General features: G+C 40.0%; 1 protein-coding gene across 1 annotated transcript in view; it reads left to right on the plus strand.

Moving 5' to 3' along the window:
• LOC129108242 (neural-cadherin-like) overlaps positions 1–11,081 on the plus strand; it is a 79,430-nt gene extending 68,349 nt beyond the window's left edge. Inside the window, exons 29-33 of the mRNA XM_054619961.1 lie at positions 89–353; positions 1,013–1,196; positions 3,026–3,276; positions 9,340–9,494; positions 10,134–11,081. Of these exons, the coding sequence (XP_054475936.1) occupies positions 89–353; positions 1,013–1,196; positions 3,026–3,276; positions 9,340–9,494; positions 10,134–10,700 (1,422 nt within the window). The 3' untranslated portion in view covers positions 10,701–11,081. The remainder of the gene's footprint in view (positions 1–88; positions 354–1,012; positions 1,197–3,025; positions 3,277–9,339; positions 9,495–10,133) is intronic.
• Positions 11,082–16,285: the final 5,204 nt, after the last annotated feature.

Consider the following 16,285-nt stretch of genomic DNA (forward strand, 5'->3'; position numbering starts at 1 on the left):
ATCTGTAGTATTTCTTGCTTCTTTTGGTTTCCCTTGTCTGTTTGAATGCCTGCATTTTAAATCAGCAAATCTGCACTGTGTATCTCAGGTTATTCAGGGTCTGCTGGCTGTTTTCTACAACCTCGGAGATGGAGACTACAACCTGACACTGCCCTACCATCGCCTCAGTGACGGAGAGTGGCACGAGGTGGAGCTGGATCGGTATGGCAGAGAGTTCACGCTGCGACTGGACGGAGGTGGAGGACGGCGAGAGGTTACGGCCTCACCTGGGCGGAGTCAGGAGATCATTATTGACCCCTCCGTGGTGATGCTCGGAAACTCTTTTCCCTCAGGACACAACCGGAGCTTCCTCGGTAGGTGGCTGCTTATGTGCTTTGGATTAATGCGACTGAGTGAGTGTATATTTAGGTTCAAACGAGAAGAATGAATTCATGTTGAGTGGAAAAAAATCAATGGATGAGTTGTATAAATCAACAGGTAAAATTTGCAAATAGAATAATTTACAAACACATACTGAAAGAGGTGAGCTTAAAAGTTAACTTGGATACCTGTTCAAATTAATGGATGTATAAGTAATTCAGTGTTTATCTTCACAACTCATTGGTGCTTCTATATTTCACAACCTAATCCAAAGGTGTTTGATCTCTTTGTTTCAGGGGAATGAGAAAGGGAGTCTGTGGGACTGATCTGTATTTAAATGATGTGTTAGAGCCTCATGCTTCCCACAGACTGAGCAAACTACCCAGCAGAGAAAATACCCTGTGAATAAAAGAAGTCCATGCTGACAGCTTAGCCCCAGGCTGTTTGTGTGTTTGCATGTACACAAGTGTGTCAGTGTGGACGTTTATGCGTGTCAATGCGTGTGTCTGTGTGTTTTGAGTTTACAGCACTGCCATGGTGTAAATGCGTGTCCATAAAAGATTTTGCCTTAGGAACGGTGTCTTCGAGAATCTCTTGGTGTTGTAAACTGTGTTTTTTTTCTCTCCTCCTCTTTTTTTCCTCTCTCCATCAGGTTGTTTGCGAGATGTGAGGTTTAACGGGCGCTCCATCCTTTTGGGTCGGGAACAGCCTACAGAGGAGCTCCAGGTGGTCACTTCGCAGGGCGTCTCTGTTGGCTGCTACTCAGAAGCCTGCAGGAAACATCACTGCTCCCCTCCCTTGGTCTGTGTGGACCTCTGGAGACACTCTGAGTGCAGGTGCTGAAATTAAATACAGAATGAATAACTCAGGGTGTTAATGACACCGTACAGTATGCAGGCACGTTGTGTACACATTTGCACACGAACATCCAGAGACCAGGCCTGCATACCACAGCCTTGCTTATAATAAAAACTCTAACGCCAGCCCTCAAATTGCAAATTTTATTAAGAAATGACATCACGACCCACAGACTTGCAGAGTAAAGATTTCCTAGAGCAGGTAGATAGAATAATATAACCTTTTGGAAAGGAACTTTAAATGTCAAGTAACTTATTCATAATATTAACAACTGGTCACATTAGGTGGAATGCTGTTTATTATCATTTGTCAGGTATAAACAAGGTCTGGGAATTGGCTTTTATATGTACAAGCTTTCAAAGCAACATAAGACCCGCCCGAAAAAAAGACCCAGAGAAGACAAATCATCTGTGACCAAACTGCAGGTGCCTTGGCACAAAAATACAATTAAGTCAAGGAGAACAGCAAAAAAATGACATGACATTAACTATGTTCCAAAGACAGAAAACCAAGTCACCATCATAAATAATAATAATAGTAGCAATAATAATAATAATAATATTATTATTATTATTATTATTATTATTATTATTATTATTATTATTATTATTATTATTATTATTATAATAATAGACTTTATTTAATATTAAGATGAATAATCCAAACAATAAACAAATAGCTGACAAATATAACAACATCAAATGGCTTCTTTGTTGTCTTTTCTTTCAAAAAGGGTTTATACGCTCTAACTAATGACTTTATTAATGTTTAATAAATAATTTTCTAATGCTCTAATTTTTAGATAACTTATAAGACATCGAGACAAAAACTTTTCAGTCCAGGTTGTGAAAAATCCTTTGGGCTGCTGCTTTATCCTCCTCTATCATGACTTTGCAGAGCGCCCAGACTTAAATCCACATATTAACAGTTTATTAATATTAACAAGTGTATACTGGGTTGTCTTACTATACATTTATTTCTGTATTACTGCCATGGGTATTTATAAATGATAACTTACATAAATGCATAACTGGTTACCCTAACGTTGTTCTCATTAATGGTATATGAATTATCTATCAACATTAGTAAAACATTTATTACAATAATGAAATCCCAAGCTCCAATTTCTAAATCCTCATCAACGTAAAAAAGAAAAATCAAGCATGCAGTAATCAAAACAAGATATACAGTACTACTAAAAAAGCACAGTTTGTGCATCTATAAGTATAATGGTATGATCAAAGTTTCAAAGTGTCCACCAGATGGCAGCTTGGCTGAGTTCAGCCCCTGTTACACCGTGTGTTTAACAGTGTGTCAGCCTAAGAGAATAGTGTCTAACAGCAGCGACTGTCACAGTGTCAGCTGCCCCTTTAAACTCTGCAGGACCACTAGGTCTCCTGGCTGTGATTTCCTGACTCCGAAACAGTGTGGGACTTTCCACACCCTATCCATATTCTGTGATGGCAGCACAGCCTCAGGTTACAAAGCACTGTGAGAAGCAATGGGCAGAGGTGAATGATATCCAGGGGATGTTTTGTACAAATATACTGCGGAACTACCAGTGCAAAGCCAATCTTAGCTTCTCAGTTTCTTTCCTTTTTTTGTTTTTATACAGTGCAGTCGACACTTTGTAACCTTCAAAGAGCATATCTTTGAATCTGGTTTAAGGACTGTAACTCCTGAGGGATTTATTTTTACACTGTCTGCTTAGGTGTCATAGCTCTGTAGAACTCAATGCTCCCTTTATCTGACAGCTTCCCTAGTGTCTCTTGTCTTTGCTTTACACTCCTGTCTCCACTCTGCACAGGTGTCCTCCGGGCCACATGACCAAAGACAGCTCCCTGGGCAAAGTGTGTGTCTACACGCTGTGCGCTAGCCGGCCGTGTCGCCACGGTACCTGTGTGGCTCACTCTCCATCCCGCTACTCGTGCCGCTGCAGCGAGGGCTACCGGGGACGCCACTGTGAGGTGACGCTCGCCATGTTCCACAATGAGGACAGCAACAGCCTCAGCCTCAGCTCAATGTTCGCCATCAGCATATGTGTCATGGCCTTTCTAGGTAGCTATGTCGACTATGTCCTCTTCTACCTGTGGTAACCCAACACTGCTGTCGTCATTTCTTCTCATGTTTATGTATTGTGTATGTTTGTGTCTGCCATTTTCTTTCTTTTTCATCTACAATACATTGATTTTCATCTTGTATTTTTATTTTTGCTTCTTCTCATCTTCATGGTATAATACTCGCATCATATTTGGTTTTGTCTGTAACATCCACTGTTTTATCTGTTTTCCAACCCGGTTTGGTTCTGTGAAACCTACATACACATACTCCATCATGTTGCTATATTGATCTCTTGAGTTTTACCAAGAAGTGATTTCTCCATGGGAGGTTGGTGGAAACATGAAACAAAACTGGAAGAATAGCAGGGAGGGAAACATTGTATGTCTCAATTTATTATTCACGGGAAGGCTGTAAAAGTCCCCGGAGAACTGGGGAGCTTCTTTATGGGTTTTTCTATATTTCTCATCACTTCTGTGTCCCCTGTCTTTTCAAATGTTACGCTCTGACTTCAGAAGTCAATTTCCCTCTCAGCCTTACTTTTTATCTGTCCAACTTATTTTATATCCCACCATTCTCTCATTTTACTCCCTTGATGTGTTCTTTCTTGCCTTTCTTTCCACATTTCTGTGTACATTTCTGTTTTCCCAAGTCCCCCTAAATGTGTCCATACTGTCCATGTACTAATATGTACGTTATTTGGAGTTGTAATCAGGGATCACTTACAAGAAGAAAAACTGCCACAGTAAGGACAGCTTTTTATGGTCTTTTACTTTAATTAAGGTCATCCACGGGTAACCCTAGGCTAAGGGTTGGGTATAGAATACGTTCAGTTTCATAGCGATATGATATGGACGCTCATGGGGCAAGATTCCGTTGGCCATTCACAACGGCAATCAGCATGTCTGTGTCTCCTCACAAAACTTTAAACTGAAGAAACCATTCGTTCATTGTGTATTTTAATACGCAGACTAGCTGGAGGATAATGTACCAGCTTGCTATTTACATCCTATTAATAAAAAATAAAGCACTTCAATAGCTGCCCACAGAGGACTATGTCCTCAATATTAAGTATGTGGTATCGGGTCTTGAGCTCTACTCAGTAGTTCTACAGACGTTTAATGTTGGTTGAGGTATTTCAAAAATTAAAAAAAACTTTATGACATATCTTGTGACTAGAAGTAAAACTAACTACAATCTTACAGCACATTCCTAACTTGAGTGCAGCATGCAGTCAGAACAATACTGAGTCAAGTGGAGGGGTTGTTAGGCTCAAACCAGTGAAAATATTACATCAAAGCCTTAGTGTGGCTTAATAACAGGCATGTTCATTAAAAAAAAGTTTAATATTTATGACAGCTTTATCAAATCAACAAAAATAAAGTGCAAGTTAAGGTATTTATTTGAACTTTATGCATTGTTTTGTGGCAGCACGCTTTCACTCCTTGTCAAATACCAATGCTTGGTCAGTGGCCTTAAGCTTCAAACTGTGATGCTCTAGGTAACCCTTTAGTCAGTTGTGGATGTGGCAGGGTGGGTGTGTCAGTTTCCACTTGTTACACGCATAGTGTATATATATAAGGGCACTGACCAGCCGTTGATATTTGACGAGTTGGGATGAGAATGTGGGATAAAATCAAGCTTGCATTAAAAAATTCAAACTGTGATAAATGTGGCAAATAAATGAATAAATCAAACAACAAGCACCAGATTAGGGCATTGACAGGAATATAACATTCAGTTTAAGATAGTCGGATAGAGCAGAAAAGAATCAATGATGATTTTATGAAATATTTCAAAGTAAAAAATGAATTGACAGGCTTTAAGCGTGAAAAAGCCTCCCTTTGAAGACTTTGACTTAGGCTGATCCAGGGCTGCTTTCTGATATATAAGGGGTCATAAGTTCAGAAATATAGACCAGTGCCTAACCACTGACTGCTTTATAGGTGAGGAGCAGGATCTTCAAATCAATAAGTATGAGCTGAGGTTTATGAAGGCTCTTCGTCTCTGTTGAGAGCATAGCTGTTGAATTATGAAGTGAGTTTTATGACTGATGCCTGAGTACATAGTGATTTTAAGCAAGACAGTATTAATATCTGGGTGACCCTTTTCATATATGGAGTATTAAATAAAATAATTTGGGATATATTTCTAAGTTGAAGAAAGCATGTTTAAACCACTTTCTTTTTCTCGGCAATAAAATTTAATTCAATTCAGGTTTCTAAATAGAAGGACGAAATTAAAGTGAGCAAAACAGAGCTTTGAGGAATTAAAGGTCATCTGGGTCATTTGGCTTCAATTGTGTATCTGTTAAAGATTTAAAGATTTGTTTTATATTTCACATGATGTGACTAAGTGGAAGCATAAACAAACTGAGAAATAGAGAGCCTTAAATTGAACCCTGAGGAGCACCAGCTGATTTTTCTGAAGAAGAAATACAATTGTCATTTTAACTTAGAAAATGGGTTTCAAAAGTTGTATCATTGCATTTTTTATTATTGATAAGTCTTCTGTTGATGAATCAATAATTTGTTCAAAAAGTGTTCCGGTGCCTTAAGTGACATCTTTAAAGTCCAAAACCTAAAGATATTAAATTTAATATGTATCATTATTTTTCAGAAAAGCCGAAAAATTACTTAATCAATTAATCAGTTATCAATATAGTTGCTGGTTAATTTTCTGTTGACTGACAGACCGATTAATCAGCTAATGTCTCATCTCTAGACTTGAACCAGTTAAATGCTGATGACACCGTCCCACTTATGCAATAAAATTGAAAGATTGATGGTGTCATAAGCTGTGGTAAGATTTATTGAACCAAGATTCAATACCTACCAACATATGCTGCCAACAGCACCTTCTTAAATGTACCTGCATAGATATCTCTTAAGAGAAGATGAACTGCCCCTTTAATTCCTTATTAAGGTCGAGGACAGGGACGAGTTAATTATTGTTAGTTTAGAGCACTATAGCTAAGGAAATGGGATTTTTCTGGTCCTCACAGAGATAGAAGGACAAATGTATGTGCATGTGTATGAGTGGCTCTCATGTTGATCCACTCACTGCCCTCTGTAGGGCCACAGTGCTGTTTATGAGTCCTTCTGTCAGAGACAGGCTTATAAAACGCTTGGGCAATTCAATGCGCTGTCTCTGCCTCTATAACTGACTCAACGCTCCCTCCAGGGCATGTGGCTAGTATTGGGACATCAGTTATTCTGACACTTGAGAGTGAAACGCATAAAGCGGTCTTCAATATTTGATAATGAATTCAAAGATGATAAAGTGTGGACTTGGCATCGCTCATGAAAATTCATGTGTTGCTTGCATGCTAACTAAAGAAAGGGGCAGTCCATACAAGTGGCTTGCCCCCTGTCGCTGATGAGGCATTTATATTCAAGGCTCAAATTTTTCACCTTACCAAGAATCACCGTCAGTTCAGTAATACAATTCAGACTGGAAAGAGCTGTCTTTGATGACTGTACAGTAATTACATTTCCACACCTTTTAAAAGAGGGAATAACAAAAGTTTATGATTATGATTTCTCTCAACCTAAAAAGCAAAAAGAAGAACCAGTTGTACTTCATGATCACAGGTCCTGCATGTGGACAGAAGATTATTCCAGTGATTTAATGAACATTGGTTATACAATGTGTAGTTGTTTAATGATGACCCTCATCACCACAGGAGCTGCTCCCATAAACAGTCTACACACTCTGCACACTTGCTGCACTAAGCGAGACTGCTAGCTGGGTGCAAAATTAAAGGGGGACTCCTTCTCTGCCTCAACGTGCATTAAAAGTTAAAATGATCATCCATTATTGAGTTTTACATAAGCTATCGCAGACCGACCCGAGTGTGAGTTGAGCATGTGCTATATTGACAGAGCCAGATGAGGGGATTTCTGACCAAGCCTCGTTAATCCAGCATCAAATCTGACATTCTACGTTTTGAAGAATGGAAGAAATGAGCTTCCCATATGGGCTCTGGTTGCCAAGCGATCATGTAAAGTGCCTGTACTTTTTTATCCCCTGAAAGATTTATAAATAAATTATCTTCTCAACTTTTCACCATCTCTCATATGTCTCATTTCCTTTCTGCTCGTTCGTCAGTTTTCTTTTCCCCGAACCTCCCATTGATGTTTCGTCTACTTCGCAGTTCATTTTTTCTCATTAACCCCAGACTGGAGCTAGATTGAAAGGGTTAATTGTTTCAATCATCAATGATCAAGCTGTGTTGTAGTTGTTTACTCTACGCTCATTCATAATGCACAGTCCGGTCCGAGCTAACATCATAATACCTTGCTCATAGTTTCGGTTAGAGGGCAGAGAGGAGGGAGCATTATGGATTGATGAATGACTGCGATGTTTGTTCTCCGCCCTGAGTGATATTGATCTCACTGGAATGTAGCTGCACACACACACACACACACACACATACACACACAAACACCTCTAGGCAGTAGTGGCTGCAGGCATAGAGGCAAAGTTTTAAAGCAGCCAGCTAGTGTGTTTGTGTGTGTGTGGGCATGAATGTGTTTTTACCTGTGTCGAATTTTGTGTTCCTGTGTGTGTGTGTGTGTGTGTGTGTGTGTGTGTGTGTGTGTGTGTGTGTGTGTGTGTGTGTGTGTGTGTGTGTGTGTGTGTGTGGTGGAGGGCTTGTGCTTCCCTCTGTGTTGTGTATCGAACACCCTACCTGTATAGATGTGTAAAATATCAGCTCAGGTGGTGTTGAGGGTGGAGGTGAGCACAGGCCTGCAGGCAGCACCTTCAAGCAGGTAATTCTGGGGGCCAGAAGGAGGGCAGGTTTCTGTTTGGCGCCAGGCCTCATCGAGATTCTGGTGTTTGCTGCGAGGGCGCTCTGGCGCAGCGGTGAAAGAACCGGATCGGCTGATCAATACAGCTCTCCCTCTAACCCATACGGAAGACAATCTCTCTCTTTCTTTATAATATAAGAGCAGCATTTAAAAAAAGCTGAGGTGTTAGAGATATTCCGGGCAGTGAATAAATAGAGATGATGATTTTTAATTGAGATAACATTTCTTTTCTCAGAGATTAGCTCCCCAGGAGTTGTTTTTTCTGTTGATGTTTATGAATGTCTGCCTGTTAGTGTGACCCCAAAGAGCCGTTGGTGCATTCTTCCCTTTCGAAGCAATTACTTTAAAAATCCAGACTAATGTGATTACCTTGCATTTCTCAGAAGATTTCCAATTAAACTGATACTTAGCACGCACCATATAAACCATTCTAGTTGAAATGGATCCCATCTAGTGTGAGAGATAAAAGCCGAGGCCAGACAGAGGCCAGTGGGGGACTGAATAACTGGAACCGTGAGAGACTTAATGAGTGGTTGAGAAACAAATAAAAGAATTACAGATAAATAAAAAAAAAGAAACTGAGTGAACTTGTAAAAACAGATAGTGAGGAAGGGAGAAAGAAAAAAGGGAATGGCAGATGGGAGAAAAATATTGGTTGAGATTAATGGACTTTAAAGGTCAGTCCAGCATGCTGTATAATTCAGCACACAATAGCTGTGATTGATGTGTGTGCTTTAGAACCTCTGCTGCTCGGCTCCCGCAGCATTCCTCTCCACCTTCAGCAAAGCCACCAAGGCTTTGAGTTTAAGCTGGGAGGAGTACAAATTCAGTTAATAGGTTTCCAAGGAACTGCGGTCTTTAATAAGACAGGAAACAGAGATGCAAAATCAGTGGGAATAGGTGGAACGGTGGTGCCTCTGTTTCCATGTAAGTTCCATTAGTACGTCCTAACTGTAAAGAGAGAGGTCGCACAGGACAAATTAATGTGACGGAAAATGAATTTAGTATGTTTTAGTCTTTATTACCTATCTATTTAGAATGATGTTTGGTGTTATTTTACATTTGGCAAAAAAATGTGTATTTTCACATTTTACAGCCAGTGCCAAGTATTTCAGTGTTTGTATCATCACTTTCCGCTCACATTGTCAATTTCATGTACACCTCAAAAAGATGTATTTCTGCTCACTGTCTCCTTCCCATTACGTGAGGGTGCTTCCACTGAGTTAACCTGCTCTCTGGCACCCCTCAGTGTTGATGCTGGGCCTGTTCCTCTACTCCTGCTGGAGGAGGCACAAGGGCCTGAAGGACGGAGTGTACCATGTGTCTGCGCACACCGGCGAGTGGGAGGACATCCGTGAAAATGTGCTCAACTACGACGAGGAAGGTGGAGGGGAGCAGGACCAGGTGAACATAACATAACATACACATGCTGGTATTTATATATGCAAAACAGACAGGGGAAGTAAATAGAAGCTAAACACAAACATTAAACTGCTGTAAGTTCTCAGTTCCATGTTTATGTGTCTAAAAAGCTAAAAATATTATTTTAAAGGATACGAAAATACAAATAAGATAGAGCAGAAGCTTAACCAGCAAACAGGGACAGGGTGTTTGTTGGTGCCCTGAAAGGAAAACCAAATATCAGCTCCCTGGAGATCTAGGAATGTGAGTCAATTAGCTGAAATTAAGCAAGTAGACACCAATCGCTGTTAATGCCTCTGTTCTAATAGTGCTGGTAAAAGCAGTTTTCACCCCCTCTGCAATCAGATAATTAATTACATGGCTAATCAATGGGGCCTTTGATGCCAACATCTTTTCTTACATGGTGGAGCTTAGTCTTTAGTCTGAGGATCAGGTTCATTTGCCAGCAGAGGCATTAACTAGTTTCACTGCTCTGAGCACAAATTGGTGTCATATGGAAACGTTGTTTTTCATTATCTCTTAAATTCCCCAAAAAGATTACACAGTGAAGAAAAAAAAAATCTCTTTTCTTGTCTTCTTTCCTTCCTTTATACCCTGCTTTCCTTTCTGTCGGTCTCTCAGAATGCCTTTAATATGGTGGAGCTGCAGCGCTCTCTCCAACCCAGCCCGGCACAGTCCCTCCGGTACAGCTACCCACAAAGCATCATCTCCTACCCGCAGACTAAGCTTCCCCAGGACAACGTTAAGAAGGGGCTGTCTAATGGGAACGGCAGCGCAGCTATAGCCCTGCGTCTGGCCAACCCTCCATCAGAGACAGAAACTCTGCCCTCCCCTCTGACCTTCCGCCGCTCCCAGAAAACCCTCTCCTTCTCCAGCCAGGACTTGGCCCGCTACCTGTGCGAGGTCATTAGGGACATGGAGCACCCGGGGGAGCTCGGCACCATGACCACACCGCGCCGTCCCTCCGGGAAGGAGCGCAGCCTGGCGGCGGTGCGCTCCCTCAGCTCCCTCAGTACATCTCAGGCTTCGGAGGTCAGGCTTCAAGCGGCCCAGGGAACCCGTATGGACAGGTTCAAAACCCTCCGAGCTGTGGTCAGCGATTTGAGAGGAGACTCCAAGACTCCAGAGGGCCAGAAAGACAAACTGAAGGAGAGCAGAGGGCAGTTGAACTGTGAGAAGAGCGGCTGAGGCTGCACTCGGAGAAACAGAACTGAAGGTTGCAGAAAAGCAACACTAATCAAAAGGCGTTGGAGAAATTCCAAAGGGAGATAATTAAATGTGAAATACTCTGAGACTGGGAGGTTGCCCAGGGTCTATGTGAAGTCTATTATAAATGTACTGTATTGATGAAACTTTGAACATTTAAGTTCTTTGATATGAAATATGTTTACCAATGAATGATCAGATGTGATGTATTGTTTACTTGGCATTGCACTGTACAGTATTTACTCCACAGAAAGCACTTTTCAAAAGCGCACTGTGTCAAAACTATTCATGTCATAAAACTCATAAGAGTAATGTCTGCAAGCAAGGCGGCAAATGAGTTTCCTGTGAGAGAGCTGGATTCTTGTTGCCATTAATGACTCATGAAATGTGAAAAATGATTTTGTTTCATTTGTATTATCTATTTCCTTTTAAATAAATAATTATCTTTGATAATATTTCGAGCTTGATCTTATTCAAACACAAGTTCACATTAGTGATCGTCAAATCTCTCGTTTTTGAAGTTCAAGCATACTTTCATCATCAAATGTTGGTCAGGCTCTGGGTTTTTTTTTTGGCACAAAGCTTAGCAGACACAAAGTAAAGTAAGACGTCTGTCTTATTGCCTACATATGAATAATTCTTCTCTGTATTTCCAGCATGGGCGGGATTCTGATTTCAAAGCAGAGGTGTTGGTGGTGGGCACAGTTACTGGTAGACATCCTCAGCGAGCTTTAGTTTTTCAGATACCCAGTGCATAACATGACATGTTCTGTTCAAATTTGCAATAAAACTGTTGAGATATCGCCCCTTACACCTCAAAGAAAAAGCAATATCAAAGTATGTTTTCAAAATAAAAGTAGAGCCCAGCGGAAGGAAGTTGTCATAGGCGTAAATTTCCCACACACCTTTTTAAAAGAAAGTTACTTTTACTTAACGTAACATATGATGGTATGTTGGCACAGTTGAACATTTTGTACAAAAACAATAAAAGTGGTGCACTAAAGCAAAGTGTGTAAAGTGAAAAGTAAAATGTATTCTTGTTAATGTTGAGATGTAACAAAGAATACAATAATAAAGTTTTTATTGCTTTTATACTTTTGGATATATGCCAAAATTTAAATTTTGACTCTGTTATGGAGCTCAAGATTTGAAACACCCCAAGCTCTACTATAATAGATACTGCTACCACTTTAAAGATTGTATGCACATTTTTATTTCCATACTCCCCATTCATTCTTTATGTAATTTGGTACAATTGATAAGAAGTTAAATTGATATTTAAAAATAAAATGGAATTTGATACAAACACCCTCAGTGAGACTGACTTTATACTAAAACACAAGTTGAAGCCATTTGTCATCTTTCCGGTCCGCCAGATCTCCTTTTGTATTGATACATGTATGACCTCAACACTGCAATTTACATCTCTTTTTTTCAGAAAAAACTGGGCTATCAAAATATGTACTCTACAGAGATGTCACATGAATGTATAAATAGTTAAAATAACAATTATAGATTGCTCATTAAGCCCTTGGCACTTGCCTTACAATAGCCAACTAACCAAGTGTGCAAAGGAATTTCTACACATTATTTATCACACTCATAATATTCTCATTATTTCAGTTGCTGCTCAACCAACACAGATCCACATGATACTAGAATGATGGGAATGTCACATTAATAAACCTTTTATTAAAAAAATAAAAAAAAAATAATAAGTGTAGGTAGCCACATTGTGCCAACAATCGAAGCAAAGTCCCATCCTCTCCTTTCCACTTATACCTTCTACCACTGGTGGGACAACATATTTCGTTACTGATTATCTAAAGATTAATGTCTGATTGATTTAATTATTACGCAACTGTAACAAGCAGTGTGTGTGTGTGTGTGTGTGTGTGTGTGTGTGTGTGTGTGTGTGTGTGTGTGTGTGTGTGTGTGTGTGTGTTTTCTCCCTCTCTTCATTAGGCAATAAAGTATTGTCTTTCACTTTTCTCATCATATCTGTAATTTTTAAAATGTGATACACTTGGCAAAAGAGTCTGACTATTATTTCAATAATTGTAGGCAGATACCATCGTCACAAAAATAAGTCATTCAGTTTTTGCTAAGAACACTTTCATACAAGCTTAATTGTATTAAAGTTTGGTTTGAATTTGTGCAACATGAATCCACATAAAATTAATGCAACTGGTAGACTAGTGTTTACATGGTACTCTGGAACTATGGAAGTCTTCAGGTTTGTCCAAATCCTGCCTATCTTCTTCATTTTTTTGCATGGACTTTCCACAATTTTCCACTCTCTAGTATTAATATTAACTATATATTCTCTAAAATTGTATTATTGTTGTACAGTCAGTTGTGTTGCATGCGAATAAAGGTACTTTTCATTATCTTTTGAGTGTGATTAACACTGCCCGAGAATATAATTATCTTTGATGTCCAGAACTTCAGAACACCTAAAGCTGACATTTTAGCCGATTTAAGGGCACTCATCTGTCTTATTTGTTGGTTCTCAGTGAAAAGACACAGAGGGGTGGAGGCTGAGCAGCACACTGTAAGGAGACGAGGGCATCAGCGTAAGGAGAGGTGGAGACCTGAAAAACACTACCGTCTGGGCCCAGCTGGAAACATGATTTTTATATTCAAATGAATGTGTGTCTGTAATGTGTTTTTCTGAATCTCTGTCCTCCAAAAACGCCGGAGGGGTAGCTGGAGAACCACAGGGAGGATTATCAGAACCATTTCAGCAAGTAGAGATCTAATACAAGCTGAGGATGCTGCACGGACCCAGAGTAAGGAAACACCAGTGAAGCAAAATGTTGTCATGATACGTTTATTTTTGTAGTATTCCACAAAAAATGTCATGGTATAGAAAGATGTTATTGTATTATAAAAATGTCATAGTGTAGTATGCCATCAGAATATCATAGTATAGTATAAAAAGCCATAGTACAGTTTGCCATATAAAAGTTATAGTTATGGTATGTCGTATAAATGTAATTAAAAGCCATTAGAAATCAGGTTACAAATGCACACAAAAGGTCACTAAAATTCATAGTAAATATAATAGTATATCCTTAAAAGTCGTAGTATAGTATTTTATAAAAATATTAGTGTAGTATATCATAAAATAGTCATAGTGTAGTATTCCATACACATTTCATAAAAAAGCAATTGTATTCAATGTCATAAGACTTAAAAGTATAGTATGTCCACAAAAATTAATAAAAAGACAAGTATATAATGTGAAAAAATCATGAAAAAATGTCATAAAAATGGTATATTATGTTGGTAAAATTAATTAAAAGTCATAGTATTGTAGGTCAAATAAGTCTAATAGTATAGTATCTTATTAAAGAAGTCAGAGTATAGTATGCCATCAAAATGTCATTAAAAAAATCAATATGTAGAGTATATCATAATAAAGTCATCAAATGGAAAATTAACTGTACTTGTATAGCGCTTTTCTAGTCTTCCGACCACTCAAAGCGCATTAACACTACATCAGAATCAGAATCAGAATCAGAAGCTGTTTATTGCCAAGTACTCTACACACAAGGAATTTGGCTAGGTGATTCATTGTTACATGTCATCATTCACCCATTCACAACCATACATACAATCATGGCAGGAGCTACCATGCATGGTGCCACCTGCCCATCAGGAAGAACTAACATTCACATAACATTCACTGTAGGCACAGCTTTGGGAGCAACTTGGGATCAAGTGTCTTGCCTAAGGACAAATCGACATGGACTAGCAAAGCCTTGGATTCTATGTCGAAAAAAAGTATGGTATGTCATAAAAAAAAGTCAGTTTGTGTATGTGCAGTCTATTGGGAACATCCATCCATCTTCCGTAACCGCTTATCCAGTTAAGGGTCGCGGGGGTGCTGGAGCCGATCCCAGCTGTCAATGGGCGAAGGCAGGGTACACCCTGGACAGGTCGCCAGCCTATCACAGGGCAGACATATATAGACAGACAACCACTCACGCTCACATTCACACCTACGGGCAATTTCAGAGTCACAATTAACCTAAGCTGCATGTCTTTGAACTGTGGGAGGAAGCCGGAGAACCCGGAGAGAACCCACGCTGACACAGGGAGAACATGCTCCACACAGAAGGTTGTCTGGCCCGGGAATTGAACCCTGGCCCCTCTTGCTGTGAGGCGACAGTGCTAACCACTACACCACCACCGTGCAGCCCTCTATTGGGAACAGTGTTGATTGTAAAGTGTGACACCAGCAAGAAGGCAGGCTCTGCAGTATCACTCTTTCTCACACCGCAGGAGCAGTAGCCTCTCACAAAGGAGCTATTTAAATGGCCTGCATTTATTTTACGAACAGAATGCATAGGGAAAAGTGTACATTGCAGTTTTTGCAGTCCACCTATGACGTAATTCCACCATGGAAAACATACATCAATAACTTCCACTGTCGCATCAGAATTACGTATCTTAAAGAAAGTGCAGTTGGATTCTCTAAGCACTGTAGTTCTCTTCTCCTAAATCCTCATACACATATTTCCTTGACCTCATGAAGTTTACCTTCGAGGTCAAGGAAAAGTAGTTAGGACAGGATATTAGAAATTACATTTTTTGACTTTACGACCGAAGCCCCAGTATAGCATGTCTTAAGATGTCTAAAAAAAATCTTTGTATGTCATTAAATGACATGAAAAAAATCAAAGAATAGTATGTACGAAAACAGCAAGAGAGTCATAGTAGTCATAAGAGTCATAGTGTAGCATGTCAAAAAATGTCATGCGAAAGGTTCAGTATAATATAAAGTAAAATGTTTTAAAGTTATTATACTACAATAAAAAAAAGTCATAGTATAGAATGTTAAAAATGTGATAGTATAGAAATGTGGAAAAAGGAATTTCACTCACTCTTCAATCTTCAAATGTTGTAAATGTATCAATTGTATGTGCTAGTCCAATCAGATTCATATAAATATCAGTAGGGTTTTAAACAATGATACAGAATACAGGTTCCTGCCCTACGTTTTTTGGGCGTCCCGGGGGTCCACCCTGTTGCAAGCTTCCCATCCTCCTATCAGACCGAAACCACCAAATAAAGAACATTTTAGAAGAGGTATTTCTGCTTACCTTTATGTTGAGTTTGTGGCGCGTTCATTCTGTGAGAGAGCAAAGGTTGTCCCCATCGGGCCTGGACCCCCCGCGGAGTCCCCCTGGCTCGGGCTCGCCAAATGTAGCGGTTGATTTGGCTTTAACATCCCACCTGATGAAGACCCTGGAGCGGCTGGTCCTTGTGCACCTCCGCCCCCTGGTGATCTCATCTTTGGACCCTCTTCAGTTCGCCTACCAATCTGGCATCGGGGTGGATGACGCTGTCATCTACCTGCTACAAAGATGCCTTTCTCACCTGGAAAAGGCTGGAAGCACTGTGAGAGTCATGTTCTTCGACTTCTCCAGTGCCTTCAACACCATCCAGCCTTTGCTTCTGAGGGACAAGCTGGAGCAGACCGGGGTGGACCACCACCTCACTGCGTGGATACTGGACTACCTCACCAACCGTCCACAGTATGTGAGGTTAAGGGAGTG

Source organism: Anoplopoma fimbria, chromosome 19, assembly GCF_027596085.1.
Source record: "Anoplopoma fimbria isolate UVic2021 breed Golden Eagle Sablefish chromosome 19, Afim_UVic_2022, whole genome shotgun sequence".
Classification (NCBI taxonomy): domain Eukaryota; kingdom Metazoa; phylum Chordata; class Actinopteri; order Perciformes; family Anoplopomatidae; genus Anoplopoma; species Anoplopoma fimbria.